Source organism: Mustela putorius, unplaced genomic scaffold, assembly GCF_011764305.1.
Source record: "Mustela putorius furo isolate JIRA1106 unplaced genomic scaffold, ASM1176430v1.1 tig00003983_pilon_pilon_pilon, whole genome shotgun sequence".
Lineage (NCBI taxonomy): Eukaryota > Metazoa > Chordata > Mammalia > Carnivora > Mustelidae > Mustela > Mustela putorius.
The window spans coordinates 8,808,858-8,824,497 of record NW_025422123.1 but is presented as its reverse complement, the minus strand read 5'-3'; the positions used below and the strand labels follow the sequence as shown (position 1 = coordinate 8,824,497).

At 54.0% G+C, this 15,640-nt stretch overlaps 1 protein-coding gene across 1 annotated transcript in view; it reads left to right on the top strand.

Moving 5' to 3' along the window:
• CUNH6orf132 (chromosome unknown C6orf132 homolog) overlaps positions 1–12,855 on the top strand; it is a 34,043-nt gene extending 21,188 nt beyond the window's left edge. Inside the window, exons 3-5 of the mRNA XM_004739911.3 lie at positions 3,932–4,007; positions 6,702–9,792; positions 10,441–12,855. Coding sequence (XP_004739968.2) covers positions 3,932–4,007; positions 6,702–9,792; positions 10,441–10,558 — 3,285 coding nt within the window. The 3' untranslated portion in view covers positions 10,559–12,855. The remainder of the gene's footprint in view (positions 1–3,931; positions 4,008–6,701; positions 9,793–10,440) is intronic.
• The last annotated feature ends 2,785 nt before the right edge of the window (positions 12,856–15,640 follow it).

Sequence of the window (15,640 nt, the reverse complement as noted above, 5' to 3'; positions counted from 1 at the left end):
TGCAAGGTCAGTTCACTTCCATACTGGGAGCTCCTGAACAGATGAGGCTAGACTTTGGGACATGCCCCGAGGGTGGTGAACAATAGAGAGCCCCATCATCTCAAGCAGTACAGCGAGGTGATGGGCGTGTCCTGGAACTCCTCCCGCCCATGTCTCTGGGGAGAACCTGAGAAGCCTGACCTTGTTCTGCACTGTTGCTCCAAGACCGCTCATGAAACAGACTTCCATCCTGTGGTCTGCGGAGTCAGTCTACTGTGTTTCCAGAGTTCTTGAAGATCAAAGGGTGGGATGGGCAATAGGACCTTTGCTGCATAAAATCTGTCCATCTTCCTCTTCCACGCCTCATTGTACTGGAGCACCACGGGTGACCCAGAAGAAGTTTCTAGGATTCCAGGCAGCTTAGCTTTGATCATTCACAATTTTTTCACCTTTGTAGGAGAGAGGATGGGGAGACAGAAGCCTTCAGCTAACACAGATTTCCTGGGTTAGGAATATTATCTCATTTCACCCTCATAATGCAAAGTAGGGAATATTATCTCCATTTCATAAGTGAAGAAAATGGGTGATTGGTAGAAAAGGTGAGTTAGGAGGCCTGGGTTTGCACCCTGGCTCTGTTAAGAGATTTGAGATGATGTAGGTAAAGCTGTTAGTGCCAGCACACGGTAGGTACAGAAGTGATGGTTTAATGTCACTGCCTCATCCAAGGTCATGCCCCTGGCAAAATTCAGAGCACAAATGGAATACAAGACCTTTTATGCTGAGTCCCCATGCCTTTTTATTTTCCAATTATGTTCAAAAGAGTAAACAGAAGTCTCAGCCCTAGCTTTTGATGGTCTGGCCTCCACCTCATCAAAATCCACCTCATCAAAAGAGGGAACATAATTGATGAAGGTTTATTAGACAGTCAGTGGGGTGTGTGTGTGCCTCAGAATGTCCTGGGAGACACTCCTCGGATTGGCTGGCCCCTGTCCCTCCCCCGGTCCAGATCGCTGGGTTTGAGAGATGTGAAGAACAGGTGTGTGTTGGCTGTGTGAATCAAGTAAAGGCAGGAAAAAATTACTAAGAGGCAGGAGGAAGATGATGCCTCATGGCTATTCCAGCATCAGAATTCTTTGAGGATGAGAAGATGAGTGGTTTCTTGCCCCCAAACGGGCAAAGAATAATTCCAAGATTGCACTTGGTAACCCAGAGTCTCATGGATATTTTCAAAACACCTTTCTTAAACTTCCCATCTTTTATATGAAGCCATGAGGCCATTAAGCCCAGAGTAAGCACCGTCAGCCCATCAGTGAGTAACAACATGGCTTACTGTGTGTCCAGCTTTGGGAGGCTCATATAGGACGTACTCCCTGGGCTCCAAGGTCAACCACATCTCACTGGAGGAACTAGGGGAATATCGATTGAGCAAACGAAAATCTTCCTTTGAGGGGTTTTGCTATGGGTTGCTCTGAAGAGCGTCTGGTCAGGGGTGCCTGGATGGCTCAGTTAGTTAAGTGGCTGCCTTCGGCTCAGGTTATGATTCGAGGGTCCTGGGATCGAGCCCCCACATTGAGCTCCCTGCTCGGTGAGAGCCTGCTTCTCCCTCTCCCTCTGCCTGCTGCTCCCCCTGCTTGTGCTCTCTTTCTGTCAAATGAACAAATAAAATCTTCAAAAAAAAAAAAAATAAAGCATCAGGTCAGTGAGGGCTCCTGCTAATAATGTTTACTGGGCTCCCCTTAACGGGCATTCACCACATGCTAGGAGTGAAGTGCTTTTTGTGTATTATGTCATTTAACCCCACGACTGCCCTAGAATAGCTAAATTCTATTTCATATCACCACCTCATAAGCAGGGAAACTGAGACAGAGAGAGCTTCAGCAACCAGCACAGCCCTACAGCTAGTAGGTGGCAGTTCTGGAATTCAAATCCAGGTAGTCTGGCTCCAAAGCCAGTGCTCCTAGCCCCTTCACTCTACCATCCACCTCGAGGGGTCAGCTAATCCTTGAAGGAGGAGAGATTTCAGAGAAGCAAAATACTGAAGAACACGAGCACCACAGACCTGGGTGTGGTAGTACTGGTTGTGTGGCTGTAGACAACTTAACAAACACTTCTGAGCCTCAGTGTCCTCATCTGGTAAATGGGGATATCGTCTTCTTCATAGAGTAGCGTGACAGAGATCATGTGTTTAGAGCATAGAGCAAGGAGTATTATTGTTAGAAATAAAGGGTGGGGAGAGGGGTGCAACCTGACCAACACGCAGCCTCAGGGATGAGCATGAACTCCGTGTGTGGGTTGGAAGGGTAGTGGAGAGGGGGATGATCAAGTAGAATCCAGGATGGGTCCGTCATGTTGAGTGGGAAATAAAAGCTCGCTGGGAAAGATGAGGCCAGGGTGGTGTCGAGGACCTTGAGAGCTGCCATAAAATGCTCCACAGCACTTCCAAAACACAGGTGTGTACTTTGTTGATGTATGGAAATGTGTATTTGAAAAAAAAAATAGAATGCAAAATAGTATGTACAAACTGACAGCTGTGTAAATACATTATGGTTTGTGAGGCTTAAGATCAGAAGGGCATCTGCAGTGCTAGAACTATTCCAGTTTGCCACTTTTAATGCATTTACTTCTCTGTAAATACCTAATGAAAACCAAGAGCGAACAGGAGGCCTGGCTAAAGCATTTGGCTTTTAACTTATGGACTTGCACAGGGGAGCAAGCCACTTTTGTTTTGTTTTAATGGAGATATCATTCGCAGACAGTCGACTCTCATTATTTGCAGATTTTGTATTTGCAAATTCACCTACTCACTAAAATGTATTTGTAACTCCCCCAAAGCAATCCTCCAGACACTTTGGACACAGGCAGAGCTAGGAAAAATCTGAGTTACCTGATGTACCCAGTCCCAGCTGAGATCAAACAGGACCCTTTGCCTTCTTGCTTCGGGTCTCATACTATAAATAAGTGTCCTTTGCTCTGTAGTGCGTTGGCGTTTTTGTAATTCTTTGCTTTTTTTTTTTAAGATTTTATTTATTTATTTGATAAATAAAGAGAGATCACAAGTAGGCAGAGAGGCAGGCAAAGAGAAGGAGGAACCAGGCTCCTTGCTGAGCAGAGAGCCCAACATGGGGCTCGATGCCAGGACCCTGGGATCATGACCTGAGCCAAAGGCAGAGGCTTTAACCCACTGAGCCACCCAGGCATCCCTGTACTTCTTTGCTTTTTGTTGGTGATTTCACTGTTTAAAATGCCCCCAAATATAGTGCTGATGTGCTAACATCCTTAAGTGTAAGAAGGCTGTGATGTGCTTACAGAAAAAATACAAATGTTAGATAAACTTTGTTCAGGCTTGAGTTACAGTGCTGTTGGCCATGAGTTCAATGTCAATGTGTCAAGAATATTTTAAATAAGGTGTCTTTAAACAGAAACACACATGAAACTAAATTCTGTATTGACGGGTTGAAAATGCTTTGACTAAAGTTTGCAGGAACCTAATCCTGTGTTTCCCTTGGGGCATTGATTCCACATTTTCTAATTTAGTGTTGGAAGCAACTTTACAGACCAAATAACTACTGCAAATAACAAGCTCACCTGGACATAAAATTCAGCCTTTGAGGGTTTGTTTATTTATGTGAAGGGGGAGGGGCAGAAGGAGAGGAAGAAAGAGAATCCTAACAGGCTCCACGCCCAGTCTGGAGTCCAACACAGGGCTTGATCCCACAACCCTGAGATCGTGACCTGAGCCGAAATCAAAAGTCGGACACTCAACTGATTGAGCCACCCAGGGGCCCCAAAACTCACCCTTTTAAATTAACCTTTTTGTATCTTAGTATATTCACAAGGTTACACAAACCCTCATCATCACTGCTGATTTTTGAGCAGTAAAATGACCTCCTAGAGCAGCAACTTAAGATTTCTCTGTCTTTCCCTGTTCCCTGCTCTCTTTGCCCTCCTTCAGAATGCCCAGGAGAACCATGGACTAGCTGTGCCCACCCCCTCTGTCCCAGGAGAATTTGCGGACAAAGAAGTAACAGGTAAGAGGGCCCTGGGCTTGGGGCTTATCCATCTTTTTTTCCTCCCTTGGCCTAAGCATCAGGCCCACCGCCCCAGCTGGTGATAAAGCTGGAATCTGCAGGCCTTTTGGCTACTGGCTGCAGTGGGGTTGGGTGGGGGGGTGTAGCTGAAGAGAGCCAAGGCTGGCTAAGGCCCGCTTCCAGTGGGGGAAGGATGGTGAGGGCCAAGGTCAAAGCAGGGACAAGGGCAGCATGAAGTGGGGGAAGAACCCTGGAGTCAGACAGACTTGGCGTTCAGTCCCAGCTACAGATTAGCTTTGCTCCCTTGGGCAAATCACTTAACCCCTTGCACCTCTGTATCTGTGAATGAGCCGGGGCCAACCCCATTTCTGTTCTGAAGTACAGGATGGGACATTAGGCGCTTCTTGTTGTACGTCTGGTCAAAAAGTGCCTGTGACTTTCCATGTCGCTCGAGTCGAAGGCTCTTGGCCAGGACTGCCAGAGTCTGGCCTCACCTAGGCTCAGATCCTGCTTTCTCTCCCTGTCTCACACGGCCCCAGCCATCCCGGTATCCTTCTTGCCCTTCAGTACCAGGCACATTTCTACCCCAGGGTCTTTGCACTGCCATTCGCTCTGCCTTGACTGCTCTTCTCCTACACATAGGTACAACACTTTTTCTCCCTCACTCCCTCTTTGCTCAGCTGTCACCTTCTCAGGGAGGTCTTCTCTGACCACCTTATTCAAATTGTACCCCAGCACTCCTCCTGGTTGTGTTCCATGTGTTGCTCATCGGCTAATGTGGTACTAGTACATGGATGTGTCCTCCAGGAGGGCCAGGAGGGCCAGCATTTTGACCATTTTTGTTTCATTTTCACTGCTGTATCATAGCTCCTAACACTTGGATTTTTTTTTTTTAAGATTTTATTTATTTATTTGACAGACAGAGATCACAAATAGGCAGAGAGGCAACAGAGAGAGACGGGGAGGCAGGCTCCCTGCTGAGCAGAGAGCCCAATGCAGGGCTTGATCTCAGGATCCTGGGATTATGACCTGAGCTGAAAGCAGAGGCTTTAACCCACTGAGCCACCCAGGCGCCCTGCTTTTTTCTTTTTAAAGATATTTTATTTATTTATTTGAGAGAGAGAGAAAGCATGAGAGGGAGCATAAGCAGTGGGGGGAGGGGCAAAAGGAGAGGGAGAAACAGGCTCCCCACTGAACAGGGAGCCTGATGCAGGACTCCATCCCAGGACCCTGAGATCATGACCTGAGCCAAAGGCAGACGCTTAACCGACTGAGTCACCCAGGCCGCCCACTTGGGTGCTTAATGAATGTGAGTTTTTTCTTCTCCACACCCCCACTATGTTTTTTGTCTTGAAGTCAGACAACTGACTCACATTCCCCAGGTTTGTTATGTTCTGTGCTAGAAGCTGAGAGGCAGGGAAGCAGAGGATGGGTGCCCCTAAGAGAGAAGTAACAGGGCATCGCGGTGGTCTGCAGACTCTGTGGAGTGGGGGCTCTGGGGTCCAGGTCCAAGAAGGGAAAGGTATGAGCTGCTGGGGCCAGAGGTGCTGGGCATCTCTTAGCGCCTGGGTATTCAGGTCACCTTTTTTCTGCATACCTCTATCCTGATTCTACCCCCACAGTCCAGCGTCTGTTCCAGAAGCTCTGTGTGAGGTGGGAAGTTGGGTTCTTGGTAGATTCAGGGTCTTTGGAAAGCAGAAGTTTCTCGTGTATCCTGCTCTCTCCTATGGGTCTTTCACCCAAACTTCTTAGTGAGGTCTCTAGACCCCTACTGAGAAAGTCTCCAGACCCCTGCCTCTGATCCCCTGATCCCCAATTTCCCATTTTTCTCCTACTTTCACTGTCTCACAGTCCGAAAGATTAAGCGCAGGTGGTCACCATCATAGTGGTCACCGGCCATTAAGTGCCTACTATGGGCTTAGCACCATGATCAGCCCTTTATGGGTCTTTACATGAATTCTCTCATGGAGCCTCACACAGCTCTATGTGGTAAGCATTGGCGTCATGCCCATTTTATAGATGATGAAACAGAGGCTCAGCAAGGTTAACTAGTGTGTCTGAGGTCACACACCCGAGTAAGTGCTAGAGCTGGGATCTGAACCCTGGCCTCTTTGGCTTTGTATCACCCAAGGCCTCTATGGAACACAGATGGCAACTCCAAGGGGATAACCATGGCATTTAATAGAGGGATGGCATGACATACAAGGGTGTGAGCAGGGTGCGGGGACTGAAGTTGTTGGTGACGCCCCAGAGGCCGAAGGAGCAGTGGTGAGCTACTCCTGTCTCTGAGCTGTGGGACAGGGGCTAACCTGGCAGAAAGGCAGCCCTTTTGGACTCTGGCCCGTCAAGAAGGGAGCCTGACCTCTGCCAGCAGCTCCCATGGGCTCAACCCAGCTGTAGCCGGAGGATAAGGGAGTCCCCGCACACAGCAGGGCAGAGATGAGTGCAGCAGACAGGGAATACTCAGTCCAGGCTCCAGGCGCAGTGGCCAGGACATGCAGGGGCCCCTCCCTAGAAAGGAGAGCTCACCCCCAGGACAGCTCAGGGGACTTGGAGACATTGCTGCTCCCCCACCTGGTGTGTAGGAGGAAAGACATGAAGCTGGCTGGTTACTCTCTTGGGTGCCACCCTGAAGAGATGGGCAAGGCTGGTTGGCTTCATCGCCTTGCTTTTCTTTGTGTCTCCTTCTTTCAGGTACCAGCTCACTAGTCAACGGCAACCTCCGGCTGTACAGCTCTGTGGGTGACCTGAGGCCTGGGCACTATGGGCAGGACCCACTCATCCCCCCACCTCCCCCAGGTCCAGCCCCAGGGCCACCCACAGATGCTTCTCAACCTCAAGAGGAGTCCCCCCCACCCCCACCTTCCATGGCGCCCCCGCCACCTCCCCTGCTACTGGAACCCCCACCCCCACCCAGCACGGCCCCACCCCCGCCTCCAGTATTGGGGGCCCCAGCCCCTCTCTCCACCCTTTCCTCCCCATCCACACCTACTCCTCCGGACTTCATTCCTCCTGCCCCACCCTTGGCCTCTCTGGCCCCACCCCCACCCCCTCTGCCAGCCCCAGCACCCCCAGCATCTCCTCACACGACAGGGACTCGCCCCTTTGCCCCTGGGGGTGTCACCAAGTGGAAATCGGAGGTAGCGCTGAATGGAAGGCAGCCAGAGACCCCCAGAACCAGCCCCCCGCAAAGCCCAGCTGAGCCAAAGGGGAGCCTTCTGGGGCCCAAGCCAGACCCCCACCTTACTTTCCCGCGCTCATTCAAGGTGCCTCCCCCAACCCCAGTCAGGACTTCATCCATCCCAGCTCAGGAAGCACAGGCGACTCCTGTAGAGGAAGGGGCCACCAAGAAAGCCCCCCACCGACTCCCACTGCCTCCCAGCTTCCACATCCGCCCCGCGTCCCAGATCTACGCAGATCGGACCCCTGAGCCAGACCACTCAGGGGAGCTCAGGACTACAGCACCAGCCAGCCCCGGCCTGGGCCATGGCCAGTCCTGGACTAAGGAACAGGCTGAGACTCTGCCACCAGCCCCTCCCCTGCCCTCTCCCGCACCCCCGCAACCTCCCCCTGCACCGCCACTTCCCCCACCTGCCCCTCCTTTACCTTCCGCTGAGAAGGCAGTGCCTCAGCCTTCCAGGTTTGGGAAAAGCCGCCCATCCAGCTCCCCTGCTCCCAAACCCAAACCGAATCCCCCCAGCCCAGAGGACACAGCCTCTTCAGCGCCTGTGGACTGGAGGGACCCCAGCCAGATGGAAAAGCTGCGGAGCGAGCTGGCAGCCTATCTCTGTGGCTCCAAGAGGGAGGACCGAGTCCTCAGTCACTCGGCTGGCCCCATGGTGGTGGCCTCCCAGGAAAAGGAGGGCAAGAAGGGCCCCAGCCCGCCGGAGAAGGAGATCCTCCCGAGTGTCCCTGAGAAGAGTCCCTGCAGCCTGCCTGACAAGGGGGCTGCCACCAGCCTCACCCTCCCTCCCGTGGACTACATCCCCCAAGAGTCCTCTGCTCCCAGTGTCCGGCAGATCCGCAACGAGCTGGAGGCCCGCTTTTCCTCCTCAGCAGAGAAGGAAGCCAAGCCCAGCATAGGGTCTCTGCCTCCCAAGCCTCAGCTAGAAGGGGGAAGAAGCTTTGAAAACAGGGGGACTAATGGCAACTTCTCTAAGTCCATAGCCAAGAATCTCCCCTCTCTATCCGCTACCCCTCTGCCAACCACACCACTTCAGTGCAAGGCCATGCCTGGGCCAGCCACACCACCAAAGGCCACACCTGGACCAGCCACACCACCCAACGCCACGCCTGGGCCAGCCACGCCACCCAACGCCACGCCTGGGCCAGCCACGCCACCCAACGCCACACCTGGGCCAGCCACACCTACCAAAGCCACGCCTGGGCCAGCCCTACCACCCAAGCCCGGGCCGGGGCCTGCCATACCATCTGCGGCCCCACCTGTGCCCACCACATCTCCCCAGCCGACAGAGAACCTTGTCCCAGCTGGGCAGTGGGAGAAGCCCAGACCTCAAGAACTTACAGTGCCCGGCCAGCTAGAGGCAGAAGGGCGCCCCACAGAGCCCAGTAAACCTCCTACCCCAGGAGCCCTCTCAGCTCCAGCCTTCCCACCAAAGAGATCCCCTGGCGGGGAAGAGGTGACATTCCTCTACAAGCTCCATCGCACCCAGAAAAGCCCCAGCCATGAGGTTGCCGTGGGGACGGCACCACTGGCCACAGGTTCAGCCCACAGGTCAGGGGGACCTGAGGAGGAGAAGGAGCCCCAGGGACAGCCAGCCAAGCCCCCCACCTCGGCCCAGCCTGCCGACGAACTCCTCAGGCATCCGGTGACCGGGGAGGTGGTGCAGCCAGGCTCCCCAATGGCTCTGCTCCTTGCCGCCAGGCAGAGGGCCCAGAAGGGGAGGCCCGGAGGGCTGGCCCTGAGCCGGTCCTCCCTGCCCGGGAGCCTCCGGGGCCACAGCAGCCAGCCCCAAGCAGGCTCTGACAGCATCTTCCACAAGGAGGGCCGGCCCAACTCCTTCACTGTGGTCCCCAAGTTGCCCAAGGAGGCTGAGAAGGACACTCAGCTGGCCTCACCGGTACAGCCCACCATAGCCAGTCAGTGGAAGCCCCAGCCCCGGGGAGACCCGGAGGGCACGGTGCCAAGCCTCAGACACAATGGGACAAAGGCAGAGCCCCAGGCCCCAGTGGCCTGGGAAAGACCAGCATCCTCCAACCTCCCCCAGGGCCGCGTGCTGCCCAAATCCTTCTCGTCCCCTCCTTCCCCTTCCTGCAAGGAGGAGGAGGACCACGAGGTGGGGGAGTTCCACTTTGAGGTCATCCCGCCACCGCCAGAGTTCAGCAACGACCCCGAGCCCCCCGCCCCGGCCTTCCAGTATTTGGGGCGCCGGGGATCCCCTCCCCGGAACAACTTCTCAAACTTGGGGCAGCCCTCAGCACCTCGCGGCTTCTCGCGTATTCCGGCCGGTGGGCACCACGCCGGGGCTGGGGGCCTGGAACGCTTCTCGGGCGGGGGCCGGTCGCTCATCAAGAAGCGCCTGTATGTCGGGGAGCCCCACCGCCACCCCGGGCAGCCCCGCGGCGGCACCGGCCGCAGCCTCAGCTCCCCAAACTGCTTTGGGCCGCCACCAGGAGGCCCGGAAATGCGGCGCGTCAACTCAGCGGGCCGCGCGCTCCCCGGAGGCCTGCACGCTCGAAGGCTGTCCATGGAGGGCGCAGCCCGCGGGGAGGCCAAGTTCAAGGCGCCCGGAGGCGACTTCGGCTTCACCCCTGTGGCTGGCAGGTGAGCTGGGGGCGGGGCGAGAAACGCAGCCCTGGGTGAGAACCCGGGTGAGTGGGAGCCCTGCCCTTGGGCCCCAGAGGAGCCCAGTAGGCCATGGCCACCACGGGGGTGTGGGGACATTGGGTTTGCTCTCCTCTGGCTCTCTGGGCAGAGAAAGGGACGCGAGGTGCACTTAACTCGGAAAGAGCGATGTTAGCGGTTGCCTGACTTAACTTACTCCCTTGTTTTCTCTCTTCCTACCCTCCTGCTTTTCCCCACCAGCTCCCCTTCTTCTGTCTCCTCTTTCCCACTCTCTAGAGACTCAGGGATGGGGGGCTAAGAGTGGCGTGGCGGGCGAGACCTGAGTGACCCTTGCCTATGGGGATTTCCCACAGAGGATCCAGACCCAGGCTAGGAGTGAAGAGTTCTGAACAGAAGGGAATCAGGGACTGACTATTCTGTGGCCAGCCAAACCTAGCTGGGAGGAGGAGCCCAGTGTCAGTTGAATCAGTACTGGTCGGCCCGGTCCCACCCTGTCCCCGGGGCTTGTGTGGGCAGATACCACAGCCCTATGGTATCTTTTCCTCTCGTGCCCTGAGGAAGATGGGAGGGGTGTTGGTTAACTAGTTGCAAATATTAACTTTCCTCTCTCCTGCTCCCCCATTCCAGGTCTCCCCAGAGCACCCCCCACTACGGAAGCCCCATCAACACATTCACCGTGAGGCCTGGGACCCGCCATCCCATCTCCTATGCCTACTCGGGGAACCACCGGCAAGCCCCGTCCTGAGCCCCAGGTGTTCTCAGCTCTACTCCGAGGGGTCAGATCTGGGCACTTGTTTTTGGGGGGGTGGGAGGGATGTGGCGGGCATTAGGCGTCCGGACTTAAACATGGAGGAGTCTTTGTTACCCAAACGCTGATGTGGAGTGAGAAGCAAGAGAAAGATCAAGGGCGGGCCTCTGGCTCCTGAAGCACTGGTGTGGCTTGTGGACTACATGAGGGAGGGGAGGGAGAATGAGGGAGGAGAGGAGGCGGCTTTAAGGGGCTGGAGCCTGAGTTTCCCTTACCTGGTACTGTTGGCTTTAGCAAGAGTTTGACAAGCAGGCCTACTGAGCAGGTTCTAAAAGCAAGGGGTGGGGCACTCACTGGGTCCCTCTACGTGGCTGTAATTGGCTGTCTGGCGCTCCCAAAGGGCTGAGAGCCAGCTCCATCCAGCTAGGGCTGCAGGGAACTAGGGTTGATCTCAATCCACCATTTGCCACTCTAAGAGCTGATTCCTGGGGTTCCTAGCATAGAAGCCACATTGAGGTGGGACCAGGAATAGGCATGGACAAGGTGTGGAGAAGGTACTGGAACAGAGTTCTTTGCATTGGCCAAGGGCGGGGCTAAGGAGGGTCAGTGGTTCCCTGGCCCTGGCCCTTAGCTACCTCAGCTGCGGGGAAGCCTAGGGAGAGAAGACCTGGCAAGTATGGGATGGGAGACAGAGGACCAAGTCTTGTTTTCCTACTCAGACCCAGGCAGCCATGATTTGGGGGATTGGGCCCAAGGAGCCAGAAGGCCTGGGGGCGTGACACCAAAGGCCTAATACAGCCAGAACCTATTTGGGAGTTGGTGGGGGCATCCTAACCAGCTACCCTTCCCAATCCCAACACTACAGGTCCCCAGTATTAGGGAGGCTTTAAAATGCATAGTAAAGATGCTGGGAGATACAGAATGGGAGACTGCAGAGATGGGCACTGGGATCTGAGAGGTGTTTGCTGCTGACCGGGAGTGTGTTTTAGAAAGTCTAGAGTGGTAGGACAGGGCCAGTTCAGAGCAGGGGAGACCTGTCAGTGGGGTGACCATTTGTCTTTGGCCTGGGCAGTGTGGGTTTATGCCTCTTTGCCTGTGAATTAGACCCTCATCCACTTCCCGAAGTAGTCCTGGTTTGGAGGACATTTATCTCCCATACATATCAGGAAACAGTATTCCTCCGTCTGCCTTCCCTCTCCCCTCTGGAGGCGGAATTCCTAGGGCCAGGCCAAGGCCGGCCACCCCTGTAAGGAGGAAGGGCAAGGAGTGACTCACCAGGGGAGCAGCTGGTGGGGGCAGCCAGGAAGCAGTGCCCTTGGGGGGCAAGCTGTTGGACCTTTATGACTTGATCTAACCAGCCAGGGACCGGGCTGTGAGGACAGCAAGGGAACTAGTTCAGGGAAAGAGAGTGCAGGCACCCTAATGGGGCAGGATCTGGTTCCCTGTGTTCAAGAAGCGAACTCCACCCCAACCAGCACTGGCCCTATAAATATGTATGTATTTCCCCCTGTACAATGTTTTATAAAAGACTTCCCTAATTTATCTTCTGTGTCAGGTTTGAGGAGTGGGACGGGTTTGAGGAGAGTGACAGCAAGGACTGGCTGTCACTTGACTTGGGAAATAAACAGGCCAGTTCGGACTGGCCTCAGCTCCATGGCTGTGGATTGATGACTTGGAGCTACTTGGGTGTGATAGAGATTGGAAGAGCTCAGCAGGGGAAGGCTGAGTACGGGGTGGCGACTGAACCCATGAGCCATTTCGCTGGGGCCACACTTTCTCTTCTGACACTTAAGCCTGTTGTTCTTTAAATCTTTCAAGGGGGAGGAGCAGAGCTAAAGTGTGGTGGCAACAAAGTGTATCCTTAAGCAAGTCTCTTTGACTCTCTGAACCTCAGTTTCTTCTTCTGTATAATGGGCAGGATAATAATGCCTTCCTAACAAGGCTGCTATGAAGATCAGAGATAGTCACGTGTTCCTTAACAAGTATTTGAGGGACGGCTGGGCGGTGGGCACTGTGCTCGGCATGGATACGCATGACTCCTGCTCATGGCCAGTCTCACGGAGGAGAGAGGGGGTAAAAACAACACCCAGGAGCATCACACAGTATAATAAGTGGTGGGAAGGAAAGGCACAGGGAGTGTGAGAATAACCGGAGGGTGGGGGAGAGGAGTGGATTTACCTTAATCGGGTGCTCAGGGCGGGCCTCTTGAAGCGGTAACATTTATGCCCATTTCGCCAAAGCATCCAAAAGTGTCCGGCAGTCAGTAGTTGTTCAATAAATTTGCATTTTTGGCAGATGACTCCCTTACATTTGTGTGGGGCCTTTCACAGTTTCTCTTAAAGCTTTGACATGGTGTCTCCAATTTTTTCAGAAGACGAAACACAACCAGAGTGTTTATCTCAAGACAGTGTCAGAAAGAGCTGTATTTCCTCCTTTGAGTCTTCTGTGGTGTGGGGTGGCAGGGGCGGGGTGGGGGGCTGGGGAGACAGGAGGATGACTCACTTATTCAGCAGCTCCTGCTTCTAGGCCTCCTGGGCCTCCCCTAGCCTGAGGCTTCGTCCTTCTCCTGCCCTTCCACTGGAGGCTCTCATCCTGGTAACACAGAGGACAGGGGCCCTAATTCCCTGTAGGACTTGGGCCTCTTCCTCTGGCTGCCTACCCCTCCCTGATCTTCTGGAGGGTGGGGGACCAGGGCCTGACAAGCTGTGTTACCACGGGTCTCCACTAACTCATCAGAAACATGACAGGGACAGACCTAAGACGCATGTGGGTCCCAGACCTGCTGATTGGTGCCTGGGGGCGGGGGTGGGGGGGAGAGAAAAAAATTAAAATAAAATAAAAAGCTGCTGAGAACTATGGCTCCTCACCCAGGAGAGATGCCCCGCCACGTGCATTTTTACACATTATTTCAAAGTAGTTCACAGAATTCCTCCAATGAGGGCTCCATGGACTTCACGTTGAAAATTCGCAATGCAACACTGGCTGGTCTTGGAACCCAGCAACACTTGACCTTGACAGCTTGGAAAGTTCACTGGTTCTCTGTTTATTCACGATAGTCCTCTGAAACGTGTTGGCCTTGTAATACTCCTAATTCCATTTTGTCAGTGATAAAATCAAGGCTCTAAGAAGAAAAGTGAGTCACTCAGAAGAGCCCACCTGCCTCCAAACCATGAACCTCATTACAGTGGCCTCCCTTCTCGTGGCATCCCCTTGCCCATTATCCCCCACAAGCCACCACCCAAACTTCCTATCTTCCTAGCAGAGCAGGAGTCCGGAGGGTTTAAGGAGGGTATAGGTACTCTGGTGCCAGAAAATGTTCATTGGCGTGGATGGCACAGGTGTTCCTGGATCAGGCTGGCTGCACCTTGATTTCTGGAACCTTCCAGCAGCTGCCTGGGTGTGGCCCAATCCCCAGTGGCCAGAACCCCGCCTCTCTGTGAAGCCCTGCTGGGACCTGCTGTCAATGGTACATGACATCCCGATCCTCCTCGATGGAATCCAGCTTTTCCAAGGCCTCCTCTCGTTTAAGGGGGGGGAGGATTCTCTGACTCCCAAGGAGGCTTGCCTTCCCTTCTGTGGGAAGCTGGAGGATAGGGGTGACTTGGGACCGGCAGGTGTGGGAGAGAAGCGACCTCAGTGCAGAGCTATCAGGCAGGCCTACCCCTGCCTACACACCCCACCTGCCTACTCACAGCAGCCCATGGCCACTTTCATTTCCATCACTGAAAGGCAATGCTGGCATCCCATCATAGCTGTCCATCACGGGTGGCCCATGACACTAGGCAGAGAACCTGGGCCTCCTCCTCCCTCCACAGATGTAGGGATGGCCAGCTGCCATAGACCTGGGGTTGGGACCTCGGGGAGATATTTTTAGCAGGAAGGTGAGAGAAGCAGCAGTGCTGTGAGAGGGGTACAGACCAAGACAGTGCATTATGAATGCTCACTTGTTTATGTATATAATCCTGTGCTCCCTTCCAATTCCTGGAGCCCCAGAAACGTCGCTAACATTTGGCCCACAGGAGCCTCTCCTTTCCCTGCTGAGCTTCTACAGAATGTGTTCTTATGGGCTTCTCTGTCTTCCAGGCTGGTTCCTTTCCCCCACCCCAGTGTCTCAACATGCTCACCTTGGCTTTCTTCTACATAGTTTCTCTGGAAGACTGAGCTTCTCCACACCAGAGGTCCCCATTTCTTTCTTCCTTTCTTTTCTTCTTTTCTTTCTCTTTCTTTTTCTTCTTCCTTTCTCTCTCTCTTTCTCCCTCCTTCCTTTTCTCTTCTTGTCTTGTCTTTTCTAAGATTTTGTTTTTCTTTTTCTTTTTTTAAAGATTTTATTTATTTATTTATTTATTTATTTGACAGACAGAGATCACAAGTAGGCAGAGAGGCAGGCAGAGAGAGAGGAGGAAGCAGGCTCCCTGCCTGATGCGGGGCTCGATCCCAGGACCCTGGGATCACAACCTGAGCTGAAGGCAGAGGCTTTAAGCCACTGAGCCACCCAGGTGCCCCCAGATTTTATTTTTCTATTTGAGAGAGAGAGAGCACAAGCAGGGGAAGTTTTCAGAGGGAGACAGAGAAGCAGACACCGCTGAGTAGGGAGCCCAACATGGGGCTCGATCCCAGGACCCTGAGATCACGACCTAAGCCGAAGGCAGACGCCCAACAAACTGAGCCACGCAGGAGCCCCCAGAGGTCCATGTTACTAATGAGAAAGCACCCCCTGGACATTTCCAGGTGGATGCCTGGCTAGCCACTCAAATTTGGCCTCTGGAAAAGGGATTCTTTTGTCCCTTCTTCCTTCTCAGCCAGACCCACAGCCCTACCATCCCCAAATGCTGATTCCTAACCGGCTGCTCTGTCTCCTCCACTTCCTCAGGCTGACTCGCTCTTCAACACCCAGTTGAAATCAGCCCCTGCAGGAAGCCCTCCCCAGCCCCGTGCTGCTCAAAAGTGCCCCCCCCCACATACACACTTTGGCACCCATTTCCCTTGCCTGGCCCTTTCTCACCCTGCAAGCTCTGCTCAGACACCCTTCACCCCCCCAGGCTGCATCAGCTCTTGCTAAGGCTCCCAAGGCCTCCTGGT